Raw genomic sequence first — 23,713 nt, forward strand, 5'->3', positions numbered from 1 at the left:
AAATGAAGGCAGAAAGATTGACATTTTTGATTAACTGGCAGGTTTTTTTTTTCCAGACAGTATCTAGCCTCATTCCATTGCAAAATATACTAATACTACTTTATTCAGAATGTAATTCTTAGCTCTCTAAAGTAAGACTATCTTTTTTACTATTTAACTGCCTACAGGAAACAAATTACTACAAACTCTGAAATGTGCAAAAAAATTTACAAATGTTTACCAGAAGTAAACATTTTAAAACTGCCCACATTTACTTGCTGCAATAAAAATATCAATTATATCAATGAGAAATTCATATAAAAAACTGTAGATACATTCTGGTTCTAATAGTGCATAAAAACTCCAAGGCAAAATACAATAAACACAGTGTCTAAGTAAGGGGAATCTTTATCAGTGTCCACTCCTTACAGTCAATCACCCAATGCTTTTATAATTCTCATTGTGTCATATTTGGACCTTAACTTGTACTTCTTGAAACTGGAAAATAAATTATGAAACCAAAAATGCATATGTCAGACTGGATTTTATCTCCTATTTCCAACAAAACAGCCAATGCTAGGATTTCTGGTATTTTTCAAACCACTAAGAACGGTAAAATAGGAAAAAATCATTGAAGGAAATTAAATTTGGTTTATCTATTTTTTTCTACCTTCCTTTACGTTCAAAGAAAAATGACCAGTACAAATAAGTTCTGTGTATTTTTTTTTCTTCTTTCTTTTTCTTCTTTCTTTTTTTTCTTCTTTCACTTTATTATGGAGTCTGCAAGTGCTGCCTTTTTCCTTACATTTTTATGGAGGAAAGATATTTTTCTGAAGACTTCTTCTCAGAATTGAAGCTTTAATTATTTCAAGCAAAGACAACTGATGCAACCAACTGCCTTCTTATTAGCTAAACATTTTCAATTGCTGAATGCATAATGTAACTAAACAGTATTATGGCAACACACTCCTCTAAAGTGATACTGTAAGTCATTAACAGCAGTGTTAATTTTTTTGTGTAAAAGTAGTACTGGTATGTACTATACATACTGTATGTATGCTGCTTCATCCTATTATCCTGAAAATTTTATCTGCTCAAGACCCACTCTGTGCTTTGCAAGGAATGTAAGAAAAAACAGCTTGCTGAAAGAAGCAGAAGTACCAACTAGACAGTGTATGATCAATAGCTTATATAGGTATATTCCTGAAAATTCAGCACTCCATATAAATTATAATAACCAAACTGATTTTGCAGCCCCAGAGAGTGCAGTAAGTTTTTCAAGCATAAGGAATTTTTGCAGTTTTAGTCTGAGAAGGTACTGTATCCCCAGTACTTCTTTCATCAACTCTGAAATATCTGAGCTGTATGGTATCTAAATGTTTAGCCTATTGAGGACTACAATACAGTAGAACTAAGAATGAAGCTAAGATAAATTAGAATGAAGACATTTTACTGCTCAGAGTAAATTGCAACTCTCTCAATGTTTCATTTAAGTCCTGATAAAGATTCCCCTTTCACCATTTCTTTGGTAAAAACAGCTGCATCACATTTGCTTCATCAGCTAGTAAAAGGCATTTTCTTTGGTGGAAGTACTTTTTTGATTGTACATATCCAGTTTTATAACATTCAGATAATATGCCCACTCTATATTAACCATTTTTTTCAGTGAATACAATACTAGCTCCAATTTGGGAGATAAAAATCAAACAGATCAACCGTAAACCAACAGCAAGCCTAATCACATAAAAAACTCCCTGCTAGTAGTAAAATTTTACAGATAAACATCTAAATACAATATATCATATTATCATCAGTATAAAATGAGTAGTTTCAGAGCTATTTTAAAAATATCTTGTTTCTCAAATGTAGAGGATTTTACTTCAAAATATAGTGAATGTTTAAGTAGCTGCATACATCTTCTGTAGCTTTGTGATGATTTCCACTTCTATTGGCTTAAATCTCCTACAATAAATAAGAATAAACACATTTCATTATAATAGAAATTCTGTTATTTTGCTGCTTAGCATTTTCCCATATTGTTTGAAAATAAACTTAATTCTAATCAATACATCCATTTTTTTCCAATGGTCCAATGGACCACTGCAGAATTGTTTAGGTTAGAAAAGACCTCTACGACATCAAGTCCAACCATTAAGTCAGCACCACCATACCTAGCAGAAATCCAGAAACCCAAGTGCCACATCCACACACCTTCTGAGCATGGTTGAGGATTCCATCACTTCCCTGGGCAACCTGTTCATGTGCCTGACCACCCTGTCAGTGAATAAAGCTTTCCTAATACCAAACTAAACCTCCCCTGATACAACTTGGTATTTCCTCCTGTACCACCACTTGTTACTTGAACGAACAGAGTCATCCCCACCTTGCTACAACCTATTTTCAAGGAGTTATAGAGAGCAACTGGAATTTATCATTTAAAGACATTAAAACTTTTGACACTGTATATGAAGACAAAGCAGGTGATTCTCAGAGAAGAACCCTTATTTATTGACTCACTGCTATGTGTCAAAAGAACTTTGTAAGAATAGAACCTCAAATTCCAACATAAGAGAAATTCTTGTGTGCTGGTTTTGACTGGAATAATTTTTTTCACAGCACATGCTATAGGGCTAGGTTTGGATTTGTGCTGGAAACAGCGTTGATAGCAGAGTTATGTTTTAGGTATTGCTCTTAGGTGCTTACACTGTCACAAGGCCTTGTCCTCTCCCTCACCAGCAAGGAGGCTGGGGAATACAAGGAGTTGGGAAGTGACACAGCCAGAGCACCTGCCCCCAGCTGACCACAGGGATTCTCCATGCCATAGGGCATTATGCTCAGTAGGTAAAGCTGGGGGAAGAGAGAGAAATGGGGAAGGGACACACATTCTGAGCCACGGCACTAGTATTCCTGATTAACCCAAGCAGCTATTACACATGCTCAAACATGATGAAGCCCTTCTTTTCTGGAGACAGATGAACACCTGCCTGCCCATAAGAAAGAGTGAATGAATTCTTTCTTTTGTTTCTGCGTTCAGCTTTTGTTTTCTTCTGTCAAGCTGTCTGTATCTCAGCCCCTAAGCTCATCCATTTTTACTAATCCGAGTCTTCCCCCCATCCGACCAGAGAGTAAAGGCAAGTGGCTGCATGGGGTTAAGCTGCCAGCTGGGATTAAACCTAAGAGGAACAGAGACCATATAATCTAGGAAATCATTTGTTCTGGATAATTTTCTGAGCTGTAACTCTTTTTATGTGAGCTCTACCTGACATGTTTCCTTCTGTTCTTTGGTAGGGCAACAATCTTTACTCAGGTAGATGGCTTCTGGTAAGGATGAACCAGCAGCCACATGACTGCAAAGTCATTCACACCTCTCTTCTATAGATCAGAGGTTGAGGTGCCAGATACAGAAGAGAAACAAGTGTGTGTAGGACTGGTCCTCAACTGACAGACTGCTCTGACAAGCACTTCCAGATGGTGGAAGTAGAAACAGCCTATGATCAGACTGTGAAGAGGGCAGAGAATCAGGAAATTCATTATATAGCTTTCATAGCACTACACATTGGAGGCCTGTGAGCCTACCAGGGCCATGCCCTAGAAGGGTACATCATAGGCTCTGGGAATCCCCCTTAAGTTAAGGTGAGAAGAAAGGAATGATGGGAGCAATTATGCAGATTAAGTTATTCCATATAAGGTTATATTATGAAGCTTGCTTTCTGATTGGTTAGTCTTGTGTTCTATATAAGGTATGGTTTATGTTTCTCTTTATTCATTGGTTCCCTGCCCTCTATATTTGTGCTTGCCTCATTTTATGGTCTTCTGAAGTAGCTCCCTACAGCGTACAGCTTATGTTTTTGCTGTGCATTTATTGTTAGCAGGCCTTTTATTTTTCCTTTATTAAACTTTGATTTTTGAGCACTCTAGTTGTACTTGTCCCTGTTTTATTTACTGTCACGCTCACGGCCAATCCTGTCCTGGGGTTGCACCTGCTGCCAGCAATGAGGGTTTGTCCAGTGCGCATGATGCAATGTACTCACAGGCTGGCTCCTTATTCTGCAACTACAGCTTGTAGTTGTACTACAACTCACAGGCTGGTTCCTTATTCTACAACTAGTCCTTTCAATCACTATCTATTAAGCCCAGTCTTCCTTCCCAGACTCCTCTAGATCTCTCCAGAACTTTCATATTTGGCACGTGCTATTACAGAGGACCCTTCCTTCATAAACCCGCTCAACACCCAAAATACATCTGGAAAAGTGGGATTTTGAATACAGCAGTACCTCTTAGGCATTTCAGCACCTACCCTGGCATTCATGATCAGGTCAAGCAGGTTAACCTGCATCCCATTTTAAAGACTGCATGGGCTAACAGAGCTAGTAAATCACAATGACAATGACAACACAATTGAGTTAAAATGATTTGGACTTATTTCTTATACAACTGTTTCTTACTTCACCTAAGCAATGATTTAATTACTATGCTGCTCCTGCATTAAAAAAAAGGACTGGGATGGCAAAGTGGACTTCTTTGTCCTAGAATTAGGCTGCTCAAGAGAAAAGTAAACTCTGGTTTCTCATCTCTTACTTACCTTTAAAGGAACCTTCCCTTTCTGCATAGAACTACTTGCCTTTCTCAGTTACGTTGTCGTCTGATTTACTACAAGAAAAAAGGGTGAATCCCAAAACTGAACAGTAAGACAGCACAATCATTCCCAGTCTCCTTCTAGAACAACTGCAACTAGCTATTATGCTGTGCATCACAAAAGAGACTTGAATTAAAAGTTCTCTTGCTAAAAAAAAGTTTGTGATTCACTAGGCTCCCACTTAAATACACTGCTGGATGTGACATTTAATTATAGCCTCATCAACCAAATACAGCTGTATTAGTCATCCCATGACAAAACAGACCAGACGTGTTCCTTTGGAGCCACTCTCTGGTACACAAATCCATCTTCTAAACAGCCACATAGTTGAAATAGCTTTCAATTCTTGAGTAAGGGAAGTACATAGTTAAATAAATTTTCCTCATATGTGTTTATATGAGAATTACACAATAAAGATTAAGCAGCTGTAGAGAACTACATCCCACATTGAAAAAACATTATTTTAGTGAACTAGTCTGTGTTACCATCCTAGTATTTTCAGCATGTTTATGAGAAGCAGGCTGTGCAATAAAGACAATTTTTCAATTTTCAACTCAAGACATATCCCCAAACATTCAGCAGTATAATATATAATACTATATTCCCAAGACATACTCCCACTTTATATTGTAATTTACTTAGAGCTTTAAGTCTGTTCAGATGAGTGGAAAATAACCAAAATATATTTTCAGCACTTAAAAAAGGAATGAGAAAGTGAATACAACACAGAAAAACAAAGATCGTTGCAAAAAAAAAAAAAAAAAATCAAAGCAGGAAAGAGATGAAAGGTTCAGAAGGGGAGACAAACACATGGAGAAAAGGGAGCAAGATGACAAAACTAGAGTAGACTGGACACATCTAAAATGACCTGTTGGGCAACTTTCCTCTTTTAAGAGGTAAACAGGTTAAATAAGGGAACCAGGCTTCAGGGGACAGGCAGAGAGACAAGTATAGCGCACTTAAGCAAGCAAGCCCCAAGAAATACATAATCCTAAGGACAGGGGAGCCAGCATGGGAACACAGACCCTGGAACTGCAGAACAGCAACAGAAGTGCCTACACCTGCTCCTTTGGTTGCAGCAGCGCAGCCCAGGAAGCCCAAGCTACCACCACAGTGTGAATGACCTGAGAGGTTGGAATTAGCCCCCAAAATAGCCAAGCATGCCAGCTCCCAAGATGCCAGCAACTACAGGCTTAGATATGAGAATCAGGGCTTTGACCACGTGCAAAGTAGAAAAATGTATGTTAACATGGACAAATACACTACTTTGGGGAAGAAAAAAACTGCCAAAACAAAAAACAAAACAACAACAAAAAAAAACCCAAAAAAACCCACCAAAACCAGGGCCACTTCTGATACACTTTCACCTGGAAATTATTTCCTTGCAGTTATAGTCTTCTATAATGAGCTTATAATGAGGACACATAGTGCTCTCACAAAAAGAAACAACAAAAATCCAAAACCAACACAAAACAAAGAAACAAAAAAACACTACCCAAAAAAAAAGTAATTTCAGAATCAACTTCCAGGTAGAAAATAAGTGTTCTGCTCACTCTGGAATTAGGAATTCTTAAGGAAAAGAATAAATCCTTCTTTCACATTGACCACCATCCCCCTTGCCAATGGGATCAACAACAACATGTAATTTTGTACAACACAAATACACATAAGAATAAATATTGAACTATAGTATAGGAACTTTTTTGCTTACAGTTGCTCAATTTGGTCACACTCTTTTTCACCTCCTGCAGAACAAAAGAAGCACTATATAGAAGTATCCATTTAATAAACAATAAAACATTTCTTGTTTAGTACATTTAGTAACTGTTTAATCAGAACAAGATGTTATTTTTTTATTTTGTTAGTTTTCTTAAATATTTATTTCAAATTACCTTGTTTATCTATTCAAGGGAATCACCTCCAAGGTAGTGAAAAAGCTTATTCTGATAAGGTTCTATTAGTCTGATTTTAAAACCAATCATCTTTTATATATATATAGGTTTATACATTTCTGTATTTCAAAATATAGGTAACATGCATTTATGTCTGTATTATTAGACCGATGCATTTCTCCTTCTTACTAAATGTCTTTAAAGCAACTTCTCCCATCAAGGCTACCAAGAATTGATTACATTTCTAAGCATTCTCCCAAAAATTACAGCCTCAAAATTCTCTTGTATTGTAAGGGAAAAAAAAACCCAGGACCATCAAAACTATTATGGATAAGTATTGCTTAGTGAAAGCTCTTTTAATTGCAGTGTTTTAGATGAAAGCATTTTCAGCAATACAGATGTGAAAATGACTTAACTTCATATATGCTGCACTATAGGTCTTACTTTTCTACCTTTGGCTGTAATTTCAACAGAAAGCTAGAAATGAATTTAAAAAACCCAAACCGACCAACCAAAAACTCCCCCACCAAAACTTACCTTTTGCCTTCCTTTTTGAATACACCTCGTAGAGGCCAATGGTAGTTACAAGAATAGCAACTTCAGCCACAACTGCTATAAAGGGTTTTAGAGGTTCTGCGATGGACAGAACTTTAACTTTAAACCTCGCCTTACTGGGCCCTAATTCAAAAGCAGCTTCACACCAATATACGCCAGAATCTGCCGCAGTGAGCCTGTGTATCTCCAAGCGGCTTGTACTGGCAGATGGGGTCAGAATTTCATACTTGTCCGCAGGCAAAATCTTATCAACAGAAACCTAAAAAAATACATTGCAAGTCTTAATAATGTAATGAGGAGGTATTTAATCAAACAGTATCATCAACATTCAGTTCTGTATAGATACATGCAATGAGTTAGGAACAAAAGGCATTCATGAAGCACAATTACCCCACATTAAAGGGAAGGGTTTATTTTAGCTGGACGCCCTAATTCCTTCTAAACTCACTGGAAGAAAATACAAAGTTTCAGTGGGCAAACTGTCTGACCTGTTTTAGTTTATTTAAGATGAGATAAAAGGCACCTTTGGCTCTATTGACCCTCCAATGACAAAGGCATCCTTGGCTGCCAGATCTAATGCATGGGTTTCACCACAGCACAAAACATGCACTTTCAGGAAGAGAGAGCTCTCCTTCACCAGGAAATATACTGATACTCTTAAAAAGGTCAGTGCTAGTCTCCAGCCATATTAAGGAGACAGATCTCTTCACCTTCTGAGTTGACAGTGCTGGCCTCAGAAGAGGGCTAAAAGAAAGTGTTTTAGGAAGCTGTGCTTTCTAGATAGGTCATAAGGTGAAGAAATAGAATTACTTGTACGTGGAGGAAGTAAAGGGTCCTACAACATCTTACATGTCCTGCTGTAAGATTATTTTTGGATCCAGTAGCAAGATTTGAGTAGTACAACTAGTATAAATACAGTAAAAACAAGTCTCTCAAGACTCACCTTATTTGGGAGTATGGCAGGGCCTTTTTCAAAAAGAAACACACAAACCAGATCAAAAAACCACAGCTCTGTAACAATGAATACTTGCAAATATTACAGATTTTTTTTTTCCATTTCCATAAAGATTTCTGCTAAAGTTAATGGAAATGGAATTTGTAGAGCTTGCAGTGAAGCATGAAGTAGCTGTACATTTTTTTTTTTGTTTTGCTTGCCCAACAGAGGGAGATCTTACCAGCTCGGTTCCATTGGTCATATACCAGCTCCAACCCTTGGCATGATACTCAGTTTTACAAACCATTACACCTGTATCTCCTATATAAGTGATTATGGGTTTTTCTCTTCCATCAATGGGTGGTACTAAGAATAAGGAGAAAAAAAAAATCCAAGTGAGAGATACAGATTTTCATTAGTATTACAAAGAATATATTTAGGTATTCATTTACAGTACTCCATTCACATTTTCTACTTAAAGCCCTCATGATTCTATCATTTATGACATGAGAAGTTATTTTGGGCAGATATGTCATCCATGCAGAAAACAAGTAGAATCCTGTTTTCAGTTGCTGTGTGATCTTGTGAAGTTGCCAATTAATACCAAACGTCAAGTGAAAAAAAAAGTAAGACTGTGATTTCTACTCTTGCCCATTTCCTCTTTCCCTTCCTTGGCAGCTGCAAGCAACATGCTTCAGTTCTAGTACACTAGAAACAAATGTATAATTTTCCTGCAATTTCACTCTTTCTGCAGAAACTGCTAGAAGTCTATTTCAGCCACAATTAGACTACATAATGGTATCTGACAAGTTGTACATACAGAGAATGTTTCTGTAACTGAGAAAAAAAATGCAGATTTATAGAGATCTGTAGTTAAATATTTTCTGAGCTGAAGCAATGACTTTTGGGTGCATGCCAATAAAAAGGACTTTTGGTCCAATCTTACTGAGGACAGAATACAGTCAACAAGAAACAAGACATCAGTCTAACTTTAGAGCTACTTGTCCTAGCCATTGTCACTGCTTGTGCCCCACAAACTTCCAAAAGCATGTGCCCAGAAAGGCTACTGAATATATTAAGACTTCCTACAGATACTGTTAAGAGCTTAGCAAATGCATTATACTGAAGTATCTATTTCCACTTCCTTCCCCTCTTCATTAGGACGTTTACCAACAGGCCTTCCACAGATCCACTCATTTGAAATTTTACTTCAAGTTTCTTTTCCTGTACTTTTTAAGTACAGATCCAGTACATACTTCAGGTTTTATGGATCACACTAGACTAAATAGGCCAAGTATTAGCTTTCGGCAGTTATGATTAACAATTTGATACAAGCTAAGATTTTTCTCGTCCTCACCCCTTCTTGACTGGTGAACACAAATTATTTTTTCCCAAAGAAGTCTGCTTCTCATGTGTATTCAAACTTATGTTTCCTATACAGAAATAGCTATGAAACCAATTTGTTAATAAGAACACTGTTTTCAGTCTCAGAATTTGCTGCATCATACATCAATACTCTTGACTAGTGAAGTTCTCTCAATGTGTATATTTTAATCATTAAACACTCTAATTTTAAAGAGTACTGGCAGTGTATCTTCTCTGCTGCCATTAAAAGGGATGACCTCACTAATTACTGCTGCAATCTCCCTTGCAATTTAGAGTAGAAGGTCAGGATAAAAAAACCCTGTATACCCAGCACAACAACCTTACGTGGCAGTCAAAGAGATTTAGCCACACTGCTGAGTGACCAAGGTCAGCTGTAAGCATGCCAGCAACATATGTGACCACATTAGCCATGATTAAGGATATGAATATACATTTAAAATTCTGGGATCTGGCTCTGTAACAGCTAATCCCTGAATGCATGCAAGGCTTGTGACAGGTATTTTTGCAAGTAGATTACACACCAAATTTCATGACAAAATACTTCTGCTGCACACACAAAGCCAACTTTTGAAGAAACAAACATACAGGTGTCAGCACCAGCACGTACACAAATCAGATATCCACACAGTGTTAAAAAACAGAGCTATTTCATGGTGCCCATACCTCAAGTGCTGCTTTAAGGATGAACAAATGGCAAATAATTTAATCTATTCTACCCTTTAGATGCTAGCAGTACTTCACAATATTTTGTAACACCCATTAATATCCTCTGTGTTCATTAACTTGAACTTTCTGTAAATATCTCATTATTTTCTGCAAACCTGAGTAAAAAAACTCCTCAAAATCTGAGGGGTTATGCCAGGCCAGGAATCAGGGGGGAAGGAGAGGTAACACATGCAAATCCCTGACTGCCTTGTGGAAAAGATATTGCAGTTAGTTACAACAGTGATGACTTAAGCCACTGAGTCTATACCAACACATTACTCATCTTTCAGTTTGAAAATTGTTCTCCCTGCATTATTGACTGGAAGATTCAAGGACTTCTCTTTCCCATTTCCTTCACTCTTGCCTTGATCTTGAAAGCATTAAGCCAGTACGTTTTATGGCATCAGAAGTGGCAGCATTCAACCATCAGGCAGCAATTCTCTCATCTTCTTATAATAAATCAACCAGTCCTATGCACTGTTCTGGAAAAGATGACTTTCCGATTGAGTCATTGCTGCCCTTACTGTAATAGTTATCGTGTACTTTAAAAAAAAATTTCTGTAAAAAATTCTCCTTTGACTTTTTTCCATCTACATTGACTTGGTTAGCTATTTGACTAAACCTTACCCACATGCTGACAAGAAAAACACATAATTATTTTTTAGAGATTAAAAGGCCTGAATAAACTACAACCTTGTCCTTATTCAGCACTGCAATATCGTCTCTCCTGGCTGAAGGTCTGAAAGCAGGTATCAATGTCTGATATTTGAACCCACGTGAGTTTCCTCAAGTCCTATTACTGGATATCCCACTGAACAAAGGCAGCTTGCAGCTTCATAATTAGGGAGACCCACTGCTTAATTTAGCTAAGGTTAGGTAATGATTTAAATAGCTAGGTTTTCTCAGAGCCTGTTTATGGAAAATGTCTCTATATCCACCTTTACAGATGCTTGCCTTGCTCTTTGCAAAATATGGATGGTAGGAATAGAGAAAGTATTAACTCCCATTAGAGATATTCATAAGCTCAGCAGCTTGTATTATCATTTCCACATATCTTCATGCATCTGAATTTCACCTACTAGTTCCAGGGTAACATTATTGGAGAAAAAAAAAAACAGAAAGAAGGGCACTCATACTATTCAATGAAGTACGCTTATTGTTCATCTAAGTACTATTCTTATAGTATTACAGAATAAAAGCACTAAAGCAATAATGTAGTGTTTCAGAAATACAAATAAAATTTTAAAAATCCTGCCTCCATTTTACCAATCACTGCTTCACTTTTAACACCTAACCTCAGACTCAAATTTCAAATTATTGGCTCTTTTTGAAGAAATTTATCTGAGACACCATCCTGTAATCTCATGCCCCAGAAACTCAAGTGCATTCACATCTGGAGAGGGAAGGGGAAACCCGTTAGTCAAGAAGGGTAAAAAATAGACTTGTATGCTCTTTTGATTATTAGAATTTTTTTAAAGGCTTTTAGTTTTTGGCTCAAAATTCTTCAATCTATGCTAGAGAAATTACTTCGATAGTTATTCTCACTTAGCCTCAATGTATTAGCCATTACTTATCAAATTACGTTGCAATTTCCATACTGTCCAGAAAGAATATTAATACAGCTTTGCAGTAGTCAGCTGAACAAAAATGTTAAATAAACACAAATCAATTTAATTACCATGCAAATGAAACGTAGCACTGATTTCTTTTTCAGCCTTCAGAAAACAAGTGTAACTTCCCAGCTCGCTGCTCCCTGAGATGGTCACTCTTAACAACAAAAAAAAAACAAACAAAAAAACACACAAATTTTTGTTGCACTACAAGTGACTGCTAATTAACATTCCAGAGAAAACAGTAAGAATTAGTAATGGAGCAGAGAAGATACTACCACTGAGACACTAGGATTCAGGTTTAGTGCAATGCAGAAATGGTGTGATGTTTTTAAGAGAATAGAAGAGCACAAGCACACTTTGGATCATAAACAACATTTTCACCCTTCATGCTGACAGAAGGACACCTTTAAGCAGCATTATCTACAAATTACTGAGTTAGGATATGCTTCTTAGTTCCATGGTGAACCCATGTCTATGTGGGCTTCAGGAAGAACAAACCATTTAAGCAATCTTTTCAACACTAAATAAATAGGTTTAAAGAGCTTTCATCTAATGAAGTCTAGCATCTTCTCCACTGGCAAGCTATACATTTTACTGTCGCTTTGAAAAAGATTTATGTGTCTGTGTATATGGACTATCAAGAAAGTGACAGTTATATTATCATATTTTCTACAGAAAAAGAATAAATAGATAACAATAGATGAAGATAGATAATAGATTATAATAGATAACTAATAGACAATAATAGATTAAAAGAAATTTTATCTAAGCATTACTGCTCTTAAAGCTATACAGAAATCAAATGGAGACCAGTCAGTTAAAATGTGTAATTGGACTAATTCTAAAGAACAATAAATTGTATTGATTATAGAAAGGTTTCTATATTTCTGAGTTTCTGCAGAGGTCTGAACGACTTAAGGAACAACAACATATTTTTGAGTTTCTGTAGAGGTCTGAACAACTTAAGAAAACCTTAAAAATATCTTTACTGGAAATCTCACTTCTACCTCTTGTTACCTATGAAGGAAAGAAAATGACCACTGATGCCTCCCAGACTCTTGCAAAGTAGCAATGAGGTGGGAAAAGAGCATGTGGAAAATGAGGGAGAGGAAAGAGAAATTGCTAAAATATTTTGATCTCAGACTGATTATTATTTCACTTACTGAACAGACTTACTAGACTTTAAGGAACTGCTTCATTATTCTATGTTCTTTTTTAAAAACAAATTATGTGCACTAGAAGAAAAATAGGAGCTCATCTTCCAGGCTTGAGGTGCCTGCAGCCCTTCTCCTTTCTGACAGGAGATCATTCTCTGCATTTTTGATTGACCTCTGCATTTTTCCCTTTCCTAATATACATGTTACTAGTATTAGGCACTGTAGGTAAGATGGTAACTCATTAGAATCTGCAAATCACAATGTAAAGAACGGTACTTACTGGATGGTCCAGCTGTTCGGAGTTTTACTGGTGTGACTGATTGTTTCACTTCCCTTTTTCCATGTCACTTCAGGATTTTTCAAATTGGAATTCTCATCTAATTTGCATGTAAGATCAACTTGAGTTGGACTGGCCAAAGAGATATTTTTTTCAGATGCACCTATAAGAAGTTTAAAAACATTTAATGAAAAAATACATTTCCTCATTCTAGGTAAAGGAACTTTAGAGACTGCATTTACATATGCAGGATTAGAGGTGGACACAGGTGCTCTTTATACCCTCCAGGGCAAAAAAGCCCCTGCAAAATCAGAGTTTCACAGCAATTTTTATAACTAATAACTGAGTTAAAATACATATCCCTTTACAAAATAACACACTCCAAATTTGTAGGTAAACTTCCTAGAGGGCTCTAATATAGAAGCATAAGTACTCATTTAACTGAGAGCAAGATAGACTTAAGCTTTTACATGATTTAATCCAAACCAAAAATATTAAGTATTTAATATATATATATAAAATTATATTAATGTCAAGAAGAGTAAGACGTAAGTATCAGTAACTATTTGGATCTTAGCCAGTTGCAGATTTTTATGATACTGTGAGATCACAGGTATATCCTATTGCTGGGGAAGCTATTGATAAAATCTGCAACCTTAATGCAGTTGGATCAGACCTTTCATGCCTATAGTTACCCAAGCTGACATCAAATCCTCTTCAAACCCATTTAGGGCCACCTTTGCCTTCCTGGCAAGCGAGTGGAATCACAGTAGGAAAATATTACAGTACAATAGAAAAATCTGTCAGTTTTTTGCTTTTTATGAGTATAGGTTCATAAGCATAAAATAAACTATCAACAGCAAATATTTCTCTGATCCATAGAAACAGCCTCCTATAAGAGAACACTTTGTATGTTTTACCCATTAGTACTGCCTTTCTTTTTCATAACTGGCCTTTTCATTCATGCCTTCTGGATAGAAGTGTGGTTTGTCATCTAAATACTCCAAGAAAATGTATGCATGCCTCACTTCAATTCTAGACATACCCTGTAGTATTCAAAACTAGTGGTGGTCAAAGTAGTGGTCAAAAAACTATAGGTGCATTGCACAGCTCACATTCCTTCCAGGAGAAAATGAAGTTTTAAGGTACAGCTCACTGACCTAGTAAAGAAAGTCATACATATGCAGCAGCCAAGTCTCACTGGAGTGATAGCACGAGATCCAGAGTAAGTGAACCTTAATAGGTCTGGCAGAGACATGTACAACCTAAAGAACAGCATATTCAGAACTGCAAGTCCCAGCCAAAATCATTCAAATCTGTTGAACTGGAGATAAACTTAGAAGTGCAACACCTCAGTCTTCCATTGCAGAGCAACATCAATCACTGAAACTCATTTATTAGGGCAATTAGGCTGAATAAATATGAGCCAAGCATAACTCAGCTTGTTGAGGTTGTTTATGATTGGTATTTTACAACTGGAATTGGTTCCACAGCAGCAGAGGTTTCACAGTCAGCCTAGTTACACAAGCTGAAAACACTATCTGTCCCTTATGAAATAATTTTAAAATGTGAATGAACGAAACATAGAAACAGATGATGTTAAAGATCAACTAATAGCAAGACTGATGCCTGGGGCATCCCTGTACTAAGAGTGCAGATACAAGAACAGGTAACAGATAGTACTTTAAGTTTCCTGCTAGAAGAAAATACAGCATAAATGCTGCAAAATTACATCCTTAAAATATCACACTAGTACTTTGCAAATCTCCCAGAGATACTTCAGTTAGATCAGTTTCTTCAGCTATCCAAGAAATTAATTCTAGACTATTGTTTGCCAACTGGGAACTTCATATGTACTTTAGGAACAGGTTTACTTTTGCTGTTCTTCCCACTTCAACTCCGGCAATGTTGCTAAGGTACCACCTGCTGTTCAGCAAGTACTCTCGTTTTACGTGGTCTCTCCAAGTGGATTCACTAGTGCAAAAAAACTATTGTTTCAATTGATTTGGTGGAAGAGTTATGAATTAATTTTAGTTTTAATAAAAGTAGGAATCTAATTTTCCACTGCAAAATAGTTATTACCAGAACAGAGAAATTAATAGTAACATAAATGTACTTACCTTTCACTGGGCCCATTACATGCTCATTGTGAACATTTTCACTTTATCAAGAACTTGCCATTCTAGATGCTTCTACAACTCATGTGAAAGTTTGTGTGTACTCACATTCAGTAGAAAATAATTGGAAGACAAAAAGTTACAGACTCACCAGGTAGGACTATCACATACTCTGAGAGATCAGTGCTCAGCTTGTTTCCTGGCTTGAGCTCTTGCGTGACAGCATCTGGACGTAACAAGATTTGGGTGGAAACAAAGTTAAGTTATCCTAAATAAATAATGACACAAGCACACAATATGGTTTGGTAATCATTAGTTATAACAACCTTGAAAGGAGAAAACAGACCTTGTCAAGTGCTGACTACTGTGGCCATCCCTTTATAAACCTGTCTTAGCAGCCAGGGCTGTGGGGTTGCTGTTATAGCAATTATGCTGTTAGATAAAGGTTTCTAGCTTTATTATAATGTTGCAGTTGTGAATGTCAGGATCTAAAATGTCATTGCTGTTTTACAGCTTGACTCAAAAAGTCACCTATAGCTTACATACAGGACTACATCAACGTTTGAACAGTTCTTGAAAAAGTAATAAGCTTTATAAAAATTTTAAAAACCCAAGCCAACCAACCAACACAACTCACTCAACAAAAAAAGCCCAGAACAACAGAATGCTGCCATTCCCAAAGCTTCTACAATCTAACACAGCCAGGAAGTTAGAGGTAGACAATCTAATCTAAGTGCTAATTAATGAATTCAGAGGCAAGAACACCTTGTGGTCAACTACAAAATGGTCATGACTGTCACTGCTTCTCAAAACTTCTCATATAGAAGGCAATGCCCTTCTACAAAGAAAGAATACCAAAATTAACCATCATATGGCTGACCTAATGATATTCTTCTCCTTTTGTTAGGAAAACCTACATGTACAAGGTGTATGGTCACCAAACTTCCTTTTTGATGAGGCTGTGGATCACACACCCTTCAGAGAGTATGAGATCTTTTATAAAGATCTACAAAGCTTGATAAAGCAACTCTAAGCACAGTCTGTTCCTATCACTTGTTCTCGTGCATTTCAAGAACACAGAAAGAAAGCAAATTAATAAGCTGCAGCTCTAACAGATGTAGCCCAGCTACAATAATCTTCTTTTAAGTAAGGTGATGAAAAGAAAGAAATAGATTTCACAACCACCTCAAAGATACATTAAATTCTTTATGCCACACATGCTTTTACATGCTTGGAAAGTATTGTCAAATATTTCCTAATGCATTGCAGAAATATATGAACAGTAGTTAGAGACTGATTCTGCCTAGTCACACAGCATTGTAAGAGAAAATTATTCTGGTTTTCATAGAAGGAAAGGGGCTTGATTACATGTGCTGTTCATGGATTGAAAAGATTCCTAATCACAATTGAGAAGATAGAGGAACTGGGCTACACTTTTAGCCTTCCCACTGAGAGATGCATTGGGTGGCAAAATTGACCACTATAAAGTTGAAAAAGCATCTCTAAAAGCCTACTTCTCATCAGAATGAATCCTTTTCTTCCCTTGCATAAAATAGTGAACTCTCAGGTACAGATCTTAAATGCATGCCTCTGAGCTACAGCTGAGAGGATCTGGCTGTGCTGAAGGAGGCCCCTGCTAGTGATTTGCATCTAAAGGTATAAGCAGAGGTACACCTGCCTTTTCAAGTTGTTGGCCAGTTTCAGAAAACATTCTCTCAAGTTCACAGCACAAGGAATTCTGTGCCACTGGTAATCACCCTTCTCCTGGCTCGTTCCACCTGCGTTTTCATACTTTCCCTCAAGCTTCAATCAGTTTAAGTAAAAATAAACCTGTATATTAAGGTGTTTTGTACGGAAGAACAGAACTTCAGGCTATTTCATTTGGCGTTGTTAACAGTAGGTTGTTGTCAGTCTTAACTGATAGTACAAAATGGCCTTTTAAGCAGAGAAATCAAAGCTGTCTTTAGCAGTAGACAATAGTCCTGCTGGCTCTAGACATGAACAAAAGCCTTGATCTCTGCCCCATGGAGAAGTAAACTAGTCCAAGTGTTTACCCAGGAAATAACATCAAGGCTGAAAAGTTCTGGCAGATCTTAGCCTGCCTGTGTGCAGAAACACCCGGACAGCATGCCAGGGTTGTCACAGATCAGCTGGGTTTATGTCAGTCCAGTACACACATCATTTTCACAGAAATCCCTCGCAATGATACATTCAGAAGTCACCAGTGCTAGTTCATATGGTAGATCCAGCCAGAAAAAAAACTAGACAGCCTTTAAAGTGTCTTGCAACAAACAGGATTTTCACAATGACTTTCCTCCTCAATTCACATATCAAATGATAATATTCAGATGAGGTCATACAATATGAAACATTTTCTATATTTTATGTATGTATATGTGTGTTTATGTACATAGAGAGTTATTGAATCTATTAGCTATTGCACTCCTAGTTCTCACATTGTGCTAAAAACCTCAGAAGATGAACACCAGATAAATACCATTATTTCATAAATAAACCCAACCTGTAGGTGAAATAACTTGCCAGAAATTGATTGAGTTCACATAGAAATATAATTTAGCTCATGTTTGACTTGCACTAATCAACATGAGCTTTGGGACAGTGCTGAAATTCTGATTCTCTGATCTTTATGGAGAAAGAAGTAGAACCAATAATCACTGGTTTCCTGTCCTGCCCGGAACTTATTCTCAGCTGCCTGTTAAAAATACAATTAATGTATAAGGGACAACAGACAGTTTTGACACAGCCATAATTAAGAAAGATGAAGCTAGCAGGCACAGTGATGCAAGGGTATTTTTTATACCTTTCACTAATACACAGGCATAAGGAGCTCCCATATTAAAAACTTAAGGCTATAACACAACCTTCCCTGCAGTGGCACGAGCTGGGCATTACCTGACCTTCAGGGTCATTGCCTGCTCTTAAGGCATATATTCCTAAGGGCAACAGGTCACAAAACTGGTAGTTGCATAGCTTTTTCCAGTTCTGGAGATACTTACGACACTCAAGCTCTTGCGGTGGCTTTAGAACTGTGCTGTATCTACTTCTGCTTCTTCCAAAAAGTCACAATCTTATTTCAAGAGACTTAAGTGTGAAAATTTTGACTCTGTATGACAAACAAGTATCAACAGGAAAAAGGACTATAGTTTTAAGTGTACTGAAATAAGACAATTACCAGATGATTCATGTCCAGTCACGGACATCTTAGTCACAGAATTCACCTGAGTCTGATTGGAATCTTGTGTTGTCACAGCTGGATCTAAAAGAAACAAAACAAAACATCAGAAAAAGTTTAAAGAAACTTTGAGTTAGAAAAAGCTACTTCAGGAAAATAATACCAACAGAATGTCCTCACCTCAGCCTTTTTTCCCCCAAGTTCTGAGCATACACATGAAAAAATTCACAAGAATTGTTTTTTGTTAGCTCACTTTAGGCAAGAGAAGATTAAAGAACTGAGGCAATATTTATTTGATCTCTAATTTCTGTATATTTTCTTGCAGTTAGCTTACCAGCTGGCAAAGCCACTCCTCAGAATGTTCCAGCAACTTTTTAAGCTGTACTCACATCCTTTTTGTTCATAGGCTTAAAACACCACTTATGCCACTGACATTGGTCAATTACTTTTAATACAGATTAGCAGATTTTCCAATAGAGTACAGACTTCATTACACCTTTACAAATCTAGTGTGAGGAACAAGCAATGAACATACCTCCTTTGGTTCCACTAGCACCACAGTAAACAAGAAAAAAGACATCTGTATCAAACAGTAACTTCAGCATCCCATACTAACAATTATTTCCAATTTTCCTCAGTACCACTGCAAATCTGATCCTACTCCTATAATACAGTTTTTACAAGAACCATTTAAGACTCTAGTCTGCTTTGTATTCTTGACTGGAAAAAGAACAGCAACACAAAAGGCAAAGGACTACTTGGTTAGTAGTTGTGTCACTCTTTTAAGAAAATCAAGATATCTAGATGTTTTACAAGAATGGAAGCATGTCCTCATCCTTTATTCCCACCTTTGGGTGAGAAAGCTAGTATTTATTTTGTACTATCTTCACTGACAAAGGTATTCCAAGACATATTTTAGTGCCACAGCACTCAGAAAGAGTGATTCCGCCACACAAGGAAAAGACATGTATCTTGCATTTGTAATTAAAGTCTTTGGCAGGGGGATGGAATTGGAATCATGAACTCTTCTGGATATCCAAGATAGCAACAAACACGCACAGATCACAGAACATTCTGAATTGGAAGGCAAGGCTCCAGTCTTAAGTGAACTCTTAAGTGAACAGTGAAAAGCTGCCTCACATTTTAAGTGCATTCAAACTTGAGAACCACATGCCTTCTGCAGAAGGTGAAGTCAGCACTGTGCCATTTCCTACAAATGAACATTACTAACACTTCTACCCCATTTCAGCACCAACAGGCATAGACCAACCCATAGATTCTCCACTGGCACCTCCAGCACACAGTTACTCCATCACAGCCATGGCTGGTTTACACCATTTGCTGTCTCAATCTGCCCATACTTCATACGTCAACCACTTTGGACTACGAGTAAAACACAGTAGTCAAAAGATATGATAAGAATTAAACATTAGTGGTTCTTAACAGCAACCCACTTTTTTATCAGTCCACTGGTCCCACAACCAGATTCTCCTTCCCAGCCCTTCAGTTAAGAGAAGAACTTAAAAGATCTGTTCTGATGATGTGCTGGCTTATGAGCCAGATGCTAAAAGACTGAGTCTTATTCTTTGCCTGACAGAGGTACTGAGCAGAGACAGCTATTATTTTTCTGATATTCATAGTACAACTGAAGAAAGATCTCCATGAATTTTTTTATCTGCAGCATCTTGAGATGTTCTAAGTCATGGATCACCTCCACATTAATTAAAATCCCCGAAGATGATAAATTTAGAAGGTGCCAGTGCCAAGCTGTACAGCAGCTCTGTTATCTCTCTGCAATGAGGGCAGATAACCTGCAATGTGGTTTGCATACTAACAGGGTTCTCATCTTGGCTTTCTTCCTTTAATTGATGTAGAAAGTGAAAGAAGTCAAGTAGTGTTATTCTTGTCACCCCTGCTTATGTATCTTTTCACCTTACCTGTCCACACATCAAACTACACAAAACAGAGTTAACATTGCCCCACTCTCTTCCTCTCATATGTACTTACTGAATAGCACTGAAGATCAGCATGGGCCAACACTGCACCTTTAGTGTCATCCAGCCAGGCAATGATGTAAGCAAGTCCTGTGGAGTAACTTCTCAAACTACTGAATCATGGCTGCATGCCTTAGCCTATAGTAGTTTTGCACTAGATTTAACCAATAGTGTGGTAGCTTGTAGAGGTCTCTTTTCCTTGATTTTCATGCAGCAAGGAATAGGAAAGAGTATGATATAATGAATTTAGTTTTGTACACTACTTCTGCTTCATATGGCAGTTGGTATTTTGGGGCAAAAAAGTACTGATGTACCATGCTTACTATTGCCAGAGTAATTTCAGGCTTAATCTACTTGCTCTCTTCCAGCCAGAAAAGTAGCTGTGTAAGACAGGACTGAAATACAATTTGGTTTAATTTAACATCTTTATTTTACTGTTTAATTTAATATCAATAATATACTTTTTAAGATCACATGCATTCAGTAGCATCCAAAACCATCCACCAGAACCCTCCTCATGCCCCAGAGACATCAGAGAATCAACATGAAGGCCTCCCAAATACCCTGATAAAAGTTGCTCCCTCAGGCCAAACCAGAAAAACCCAACTTGGAAGCAAAGTCTGTAAGGAATGAGGTGTGTTCTATACTCATAGCTCCTTGAATTCTTCAGGAGCAGGAACTGAGAGATGAAAGTGAGTAGTGGGACTGTTTGTCCTGAATCAATCTGACAGCACTTGCTGCAACTACACTAAGACAACCACAAAGGTAACCCACACAATGCAGCAAGCTCTGAACAAGTGTTCTAACACTTGGTTGGAAAATACCCTTAAATCAATGCAAAATAAAAGCAATAGTTTAGATTTTTCCAAAACAAGTAACTAAACAGCTACATGACTAAGATAAGAATAACAAAATAAAGATCGTCTTCAACATATTATCTCAAAATAAAAATCTAATAGGGCTTTTGGGGCATCTGCCTGACCAGCTTGCAGACCATGCAATTCACCTTTCTGCAACTCAGTCTGTCTGTGCAAGTGCTCCCTCTGCTTACTTTTACTGTAAGCATTTCTTTTGGATGAAGCACCCTCACATCTCCAAAACAAACACAATTTCTGGACTTCACTGGAAAACAGTTTTAAGTTCTTCTTCCTTCATGCGTCATGAACTTCCCTTTGCTGCAGCTGTGTAGAGAGCTCCTGTGCTCAACTAGCTTCATACACATTTAGTTAATAACCAAAGAGTAAACTACCATTTTTTCACGTAAATCATCAAAGAAGTCAGAGTATGATGCCTCCCTATCTAGTTCATACAGCTGTAAAAACATTTAATAGAAGTCTGGAAAACAACACCTTCACCCTATACAGATGAGAAGTACTAAAGCTAGTGGCTCATTTCTGAAGTCTGCTCTAAACCACAATAACCCCCACTTTAGGAAGACGGTAGATTTGCGCAGTTTTTGGAAACACAAAGAAGGTTTTGCTGTTTGATTCACTTGTTTATTTGGTTTCTTCCCGTGAGAGGCTATCATTTCATTTCACCAATGGCTTTACATAAACTTAAAACTGCTTCAACCAGCATCAGGTATGGGTTTTGGCATCAACAGCTATCAAAACTAACTATCTTATGGCAAAACATGCTAACTCACACATTCCTACAAATATCAGACCATTTACACTCAAAAAACTCCTCAATTAAGTAAACTGCTGGAAATGATGTCAAGTTCTGTGTGTACATACACATGTATTTTAAAGAACACTTAAGAACTACAAAGTAGATTTTGTCTATGTACATACTTAAATACTCATTTCAAACAAGACTTGGGAAGTACAAAGTGTGTTTCCTTTCACGTTATGTGAAACTACTAGAAATTTTAGAAAAGGTAACATTACCTAGGGACCACTACTGGTCTTCTCAGTACTAGGAAGTGCACCAGAGGCAGAAAAAAACCATAACTGCTTGTATTTCACACACCGAAAAAGCAGCTAAACCACAATGAATTCAGGTCACAGCATAGATGTTGACATACAAGTATGTATAAGCTCACGTACACAGGACAGAACTCTTGGCCATGCCAAGCCCTACTCCAAGAATCTCACCCTGGACAGCAAACACCAGCAATCTGGTAATTACGGCTATAATCATCTTCTACTAATCTGCAATGCCTCAAACATAAGAAAAAAATGACAGAAATCCACTAGTTTTAGGCATAAGATCGTATTTCCTGAGAAAGAACTGGCCTGCTCCTGAACTACTGAAAGCCTTTCGAGTAGGAACGGGGCCCAGAAAGCTCAAGCTCCTGTTCCATCATGGATTTTAAATGCTATATTTAAAAACGCAAGAACAAATCCCAAGGAGCACCCCTCATAATCCACGAGGCACACTGACACCTTAGTAATGTAATGTATCGATCTGTCCGGGGGTGGGTTGGTTGTTTAGCGGTTTTTTTTTTTCATTTAAACGCTTTACTCAGTAAGAACGCGACAGAAACAAGACACAACACCACACCTTCCCAATCCTGCACCTGTGAGCCAATAAACCCTTCTGTAACTGAGGGAGAGGGTGCTGAGGCTACGGGACGGCTGATCGCCGATACGGCTCTCCCCATCTGCGGCCGCTCACCGCTTCGGTGCTGGGGGACAGCGAGCGCGACCCCCGCTGTCCCAGGACAAAGAACCCCCATCTCCTGAGGGAGACAGGGGCGCCAGGAAGGGTCGGGGTCGCTAAGAAAAAGAAACGCCTCAGCCGCTCCCACAGGCAAGGCCGAGAGGCAGCTGCCGTGCCGAGGCAGCGCTACGTCCCCTGAGAGCCGGGGGGATGCTGCGGAGCAAGGAGGACCTTTGCTCCCAGGCGGTGCTCCGGCCCTCCCGACACGGAGGGCGGAGGGGACCCGGCCCGGGGAGAATTTACATTTACCTGCAGGGTTCCCGCCTGAGAGGCTGGTGCAGAGCAGCAGCAGCAGCAGGCGCACCAGGCAGCGCCCGGAGAAGGTGGCAGGCATGGTGCCCCCGCCGCGCTCCCCTGGCTCGGCCCGGAGCCGCACTCCGCGGGCTACACCACCTGAGGAAGCCTCGAGCAGGCCAGAGCGGCTCTGTGGGAGAGCCGGCTGCTACAGCAATGACGGGGGTCAAACGCAAAACAAAGCTGCTCCAAATTCACTGGGACAAAAAAAAAAAAAAAAACAGGCCAAAAAAAAAAAAAAAAACCAAAAAAAAACGGCCGGGAAGGCGCTGCTGCTACAACCGCTGCCACAACTGCTGCTCTTCGCGTGAGAACAT

The 23,713-nt window shown here is 38.1% G+C and overlaps 1 protein-coding gene across 1 annotated transcript; it reads right to left on the bottom strand.

The window, feature by feature from the left end:
• Window positions 1-1,622: 1,622 nt before the first annotated feature.
• Window positions 1,623-23,459, bottom strand: EMB (embigin). Its single transcript, XM_036403610.1, has 10 exons — window positions 23,352-23,459; window positions 18,445-18,528; window positions 15,403-15,477; window positions 13,138-13,297; window positions 11,766-11,854; window positions 8,238-8,362; window positions 7,045-7,321; window positions 6,327-6,360; window positions 4,562-4,629; window positions 1,623-1,941 (listed from the first exon to the last, which is right to left on the bottom strand). Exons 1-9 carry the CDS (start codon window positions 23,434-23,436, stop codon window positions 4,593-4,595), a joined length of 966 nt encoding a protein of 321 aa, XP_036259503.1. The 5' UTR covers window positions 23,437-23,459; the 3' UTR covers window positions 1,623-1,941; window positions 4,562-4,592.
• Window positions 23,460-23,713: the final 254 nt, after the last annotated feature.

This window comes from Molothrus ater, chromosome Z (assembly GCF_012460135.2).
Source record: "Molothrus ater isolate BHLD 08-10-18 breed brown headed cowbird chromosome Z, BPBGC_Mater_1.1, whole genome shotgun sequence".
NCBI lineage: Eukaryota > Metazoa > Chordata > Aves > Passeriformes > Icteridae > Molothrus > Molothrus ater.